The following is a 6,000-nucleotide window of genomic DNA, read 5'->3' on the forward strand; positions in this document are numbered from 1 at the left end:
GTGGTGTAACTGTAAGTCGATTTTTTCGACTTACGCACAAGTCGAAACTCGCCTAAGTCGATGTGTTTTGCTCAGTCCCGAGAAGATCGACTTATGCGAGTTTAACTGTATTTCGTTTTTTGAGCATTAAGTGATAACTTATTAGCTCTGACCCAATTTGTCACTTTATTCAATTCAATGTTAATTTTGTGAACAAGTAAATCAATATCATTATGGGCAAAAAATACGTTAGTATCATCTGCAAAATGAATAAAAGAGAGATCATCAGATACACGACAAAAATCATTGATATAGATAATGAGCAATAACGGCCCTAAAAGACTTCCCTGTGGGACGCCACATTTGACTTCTCTGATAACTGAATCATTGTTTTAATTGTAACAAATTGTTTTCTATCGAACAAATAACTCTTGAACCACTCCAAGGCCTTCCCACGTACTCCATAATGCGATAATTTATAAAGTAAAATGTCATGATTGATGGTGTCGAAGGCCTTGGAGAAGTCCAAGAAAATACTAACTAAATGAGAATGATTATCGATGGCATGAACTACTCTATCAACGAAATACAAAATAGCATGCGAAGTACTATGTTTCTCACGAAAACCAAACTGATAGTTCGTAAAAACTTCATGTACCTTCAAAAAATTGATCATTCTCTTATAAATGAGTTTTTCTAAAACCTTAGAAAGTGAGGACAATAATGAAATTGGGCGATAATTATTGACTTCAAGTTTATCACCTTTCTTAAATATTGGTATTACTTTAGCCAATTTCATTTTATCCGGAAACACACCGTTGAGGATTGACAAATTAAATATATGAACAAGTGGATCAGCAATCGAGGAAATAACACCCTTAAGTATGAAATTATCTATCTCATCATAACCAGAACTTCGTTTGTTCTCAAAACAGGAAACTATATCAATAATTTCAAATCTATTAGTTGGTGTAAAAAATATGGAATCAGAGTTGCGCTGACCTAAAAATTCAGTAAAATGAGTTTCTGTTGCAGGAATAGTTTGAGCATAATTTTCACCTATTTTTGAAAAATAGGAATTGAAAATATTTGCAATATGAAGAGAATCATTAATCACTTCATCATTCACTTTAATTTTATCAATGTCAGAGTGTTTACTCGGAACATTCATGGCCTGTATAAACCATCTGCCGCGTCGATTCCTCATCCTCATTCCTCATGCTCATAGTAGTAGTAGCAGTAGCAGCAGTGGTAGTAGTAGTAGTAGTAGTAGTAGTGGAAGAAAATGCAGTAGTAGTATGAGTTGTTGTTGTTGTTCTGGTCATTGTTATTGTTGTTGTTGTTGTTTTCGGTCATGTTGAAGAAAACTTTACACGTGAAATCATTACATTTGTCTTTTTAATGGACGATCTGCCCTTGCGGAAAAAGGAATTCCATCACATTGGAAAACTGAGTCTACATTCAATATATTTGTTTACAAAACAAGCAAACAAACAATGCACAAAACATAAATAAACACACACACACACGCACACATATAGAAATGAATGTGAAGGGCCCTCCGATCACTTTTTTTTGTGATCTAAATTCACCCTGTACCTACTTCTAGTCGTTCTTATAAGACGTACTAAGAGAAATACATTATAGATGATGACTGGCGGGGGAGGGAACATTCCGAATGCTCCACCCGAAGGGTTTGAAATGCTATTTCGAAAGGTTATAAGCCTATAGCCTCCCGAATTAGCATTTCAAACCCTGAGGGTGGAACGTTTGGTACAGGTTCCCGACAACAAAAGTCATCATCTGTTATATGGGTTAGTCAAATACGTCAAATACGTCAACGACAACCACCAGCACAACGCACTCGATCGCTCCCTCGCGCAGAACCAAATTCACTGTGCGCGCGCGGTCCTAGGCCTTCTGTCATGGGCGAACATAACATATGTACCTCCATCACGTGACTGTGTTTAGCCAATTACTATCCGTATTTGACTAACCCATTTAATATTGTCAATTACTGTATCGTCAGCTGATTACATCACACTAATTTGATATCAAGAAATCCAATATACATTTCTTATTCATGTTTATATACCGTATTTGAGTGTAAACTCGGCCTAACGAGTAAACTCGGCCCCTAAACGATCCCTTTACAAGGGTCCGAGTTTATAGGCATAGGCCTAGGCCTACCTGTTTAATTAATTTTGTATTACATGTATGCATTTTCTCTAAAATGGTGTTCACGGAAAAGTTGCAGAAACCAACAAATTAAATGCAATGAAATAAGTATTTCTGCTGCATGTAATAGATAAATTAGAATATTACTGTTCAAGAGCCTGAAATCTATCACATTGAAAATCAGAATGTACGTCGTTTACCTAAAAGTTCCATTTTCCGGATTTTGGGCAGTCTTCGCAGCTTGGATCTGAGCCGGGCTGATGTCCATACCAGTCACGGAGGTGAAGTGCGCCCCCAGGAGACGAGTAAGTTGACCCGGCCCACACCCGACATCGAGTGCAAAGTGGTAAGGACCGGTTTTCTGCGGATATATGCGTTATGTCAATATCAAGATAAAATAATCCACCGCCTGTTTTTATGATAAGTTGTTTTGCGTGAATCCTTTAATCATTCTGGCATGACACAATCAATTACGGAAAGTAACTAATGATAATGCGGGTAGCTGAACAATAGTGTACATGACTATTCAAGGATTTTTTTAATCTATACAATAGGCTCCATGCTCAGTATCACGGGCGCCCGGGGGTGGGGGGGGGGGGTGTACTGTAGGCCTATTATGAGCGTGCAAGTTTGTAAAGTTCCGTTATTGCCAAGTGAGGACAGTTTCACATTTTCATGAATTTTAAATTTAGCACACATGGTTCAAACCACTACGTAAGATTGACTAATTTTACTGTGTATACGAGGAAGCATCGTGCGAGAGGAAACTGCTTATTAGTGACACACATGCATGCACCTCTGCACATCCAAAGTTATATTTTATGGGGCGCAATGTGACACACAGTCAATTTCGTTACGAAATCAATCATTTCGTTGACAAAATTATGACTTCGTTTAGAAATGAGTATATTTCGTAATGACAGCATTTCGTTACAAAGTAACAGTATTTCGGCGATACGAAATTAATATTTCGTAATGAAATGAACGTTTCGTCGATAAAATGACTATATTTCCTAACGAAAAGAACATTTCGCAACGAAATGCAGTCATTTCGTAACGAAATGAGCATTTTGTAACTAAATGCTCTCATTTCCTAACGGTCAAAATGCTCATTTCGTAAGGAAATGAGAATTTGAAAAAAAATTGGAAAATCCTTCGATAGGGGAATCTTTAAAGATTTAGTATACAGCCATCGTTGGACAGGGGGACTTCAACCATGACATTTTACGATGTTACAGTGAATACTGCAATTATGATATAAGTAAATATGAAGAGAATTCCACAAAATTTATTTTTTTTCATTATTTGAATTGTCACTGACGTGTACATATGCTCTCAATGTATACTCGAATTAGAAATTACGCTTTTGTTAGCTCCCAACTCCTGAACGCTGTATCTCATCTTTTTTTCTCTCTTCTCCTCTCTTCTCGTCTCTGCTCTTCCTATTCGGGTCCCTTATTCTCGTTTTTTCCCTCTTCTTATTATACATTCCACCATGTGTTGTCTTTTTGGTCAAATGACATTCAAATTACTTTAAAGTTTGACGTTATTTGTTCTACGTGTGTGTATTCCGTTCATTTAGTTTAAAAAAGAATACGATTATTGTTACAAGGCATAATTTTCAGAGGCCGTTGTCCAAGTCAAGCGATTTGCTTATTGATAACGGTCTCCCCGACCTGTATATTTAAAGATCTTTTATGAAATTCATGTATTATTTCACATGATCAGAATGTGAATTTTTTTCATGACGAGTGAATAATATGTTTGATATGGTTGTACTTATTTTCTGTTACGTACAAAATAAAATGGAGATACAAAAAATGACTGAAACTTACTGATGAAACCATGTCGAAGGTGATATAATTCTCTCTGACATCTTAAAGAGTACTGTTATAAAACAATTGTTATGTTATTATGCTTAAAAAAGAAAGAAGAAGCAATGAAGAGTCTTCTTATAATTATATGTAGAGATGGCGGGAACGAAACTTTAAAATATAATACATTTACTTTGTACTGATCGACTGATTTTCCAAAACCTCTCTGATGTTTGCTACTGATGCTGTATGCCTTCACGCAATCCAAATGTATATATTTGGGGTTCTTATCCCTCAGACAATTCGTACTGTTGTTCACTGTATAATGACGCTGTATGATAACGGAATATTGACATTTCAATCGTCTCTTTTTTTTCTTAGTAGGCGTACTTGTAAACAGTTAACTTTGACACAAATAGGAGTAATACACTTACTGCAAAGGTGATATTGCAGCAGTATACATGTAGCTCTCAGAAAAAGAAAAGAAAGCAGCTAGAGATATTTGCAAAAGTTCGGGAAATTTTAGTCTTTGAGCCGTTTCTCTTCCTTTGTCACGTAAGGATCAGAAACATAACTTGAAAAAATGATGCGGTTGACAAAAAGGGAAATGTTTGACATTTTACTGTGACAATTACCATAAGTAAATGACAAACTTTTGAAAGAAAGAAAACTCGAGCTTCTGGGAAATCTTGTCAAGGAATGTTCGAAATGAATACCAACAGTTTATGAACATCGAAGATTCGCTTTACTTGCCGCGTAAGTATTATAGGACCATTACAATGTTAGACCATGAATCTCAAACTGCATACTTACCTTCTCAGCAAGAAAGTTTATCGCTTTGTCTACCACTGCGGGCGAGTAGCCTGTCCGAAATCTAAGGTAGTCGTTTGCGATGTTTTGATTTTCAAAGTATCGTTGCATGGTGGCAGCGCTGGTAACGTGTGCCCGGTTCAGCAAAAAATCCCAAACGAATGAAGTAAATGAGGCAACACGCAACTAGTATACCCGCCCACTAAACGCTTCTCATGTTGATATACGTCACTGATTGGTTGTTCACAATCATTTGACCATATGGTGTTTTTTTTTTTCTTTTAGCACAATTACCTTATGGTCTGGCACTCCTATGTTTATTCTTTTCTATGACAGAGCTACCTCGTGTTTGTTTGTGTGTGTATGTGCATATACGTGGGGGTTGTCTTCTTTCTTTTTTTTTTAAGCATCTTCAATGTGTTCTAGTTTAGGGCAGTGTGCTTCAGTTCAGCAATTAGTTATTGCTCTTGAGGGGACTGCATATTCCAAGCCCTGCATTTTCATCAGTCTCCACCTTTACCAATACTTTATTTCGGTACAGTCCAAAATCACACCATATAAATGTCTTTCCGTTCACAATTTTGTTTCTTTATCGTAATGTAAATCTTGCCATGTCACCGTGTTTTGTTTGTTGTTGTTGTTGTTGTTGTTTGTTTGTTTGTTTGTTTGTTTGTTTATTTGGTTGGTTTTTTTTTTTAGGGGGGGGGGGTATGCCTTCCCCACGAAGTGTCGTCGGAGGCATTATGTTTTCGGGTTGTCCGTCCGTCCGTCCGTCTTTCCGTTCTTCCGTCCGTAATCAATTTTGTGGACGGCGTAACTAAATAACCGTTTGAAGTACAATATTGTAATGAAACTTGGCATGTATTACATTTGTGGGCGAAGTTGTGCCTGCCAACTTTCGGGTGCACATGCTCAAGGTGAATGGTCAAAAGGCCAAGGTCAATGCTCAAAATGACACTATGCATTTCCCCCCTTATCTAGGCAAAGCCTGAGGGTCTTTTCTTGTAACTTACTGTATACATGTGTCATCAAATAAAAAATCTCCAAATAGAGGACAAAGATCAAGTGAAAATATTAAAATGTCACTTTTTTCTCCATATCTCGCGAATGGTTCGAAGGTACATTCATGGAACTTAGAGCATATGCACGTACTGACTAGCAGTGATTATCGAGGGAATTTGGGGGTCATGGGTCAAAGTTCAGGGGTCAAAGGTCAACG

The 6,000-nt window shown here is 37.1% G+C and overlaps 1 protein-coding gene across 1 annotated transcript in view; it reads right to left on the reverse strand.

The window, feature by feature from the left end:
* The window catches only part of LOC139727634 (putative methyltransferase DDB_G0268948), a 28,811-nt gene extending 23,919 nt beyond the window's left edge, over positions 1–4,892 (reverse strand). Inside the window, exons 1-2 of the mRNA XM_071638614.1 lie at positions 4,785–4,892; positions 2,358–2,518 (exon numbers count right to left, since the gene is read on the reverse strand). Coding sequence (XP_071494715.1) covers positions 2,358–2,518; positions 4,785–4,892 — 269 coding nt within the window. The remainder of the gene's footprint in view (positions 1–2,357; positions 2,519–4,784) is intronic.
* Between the last annotated feature and the right edge of the window lie 1,108 nt (positions 4,893–6,000).

Source organism: Diadema antillarum, unplaced genomic scaffold (genome assembly GCF_040938485.1).
Source record: "Diadema antillarum isolate AM-2024a unplaced genomic scaffold, OU_Dant_1.0 seq00000137_RagTag, whole genome shotgun sequence".
Taxonomy (NCBI): Eukaryota; Metazoa; Echinodermata; class Echinoidea; order Diadematoida; family Diadematidae; genus Diadema; species Diadema antillarum.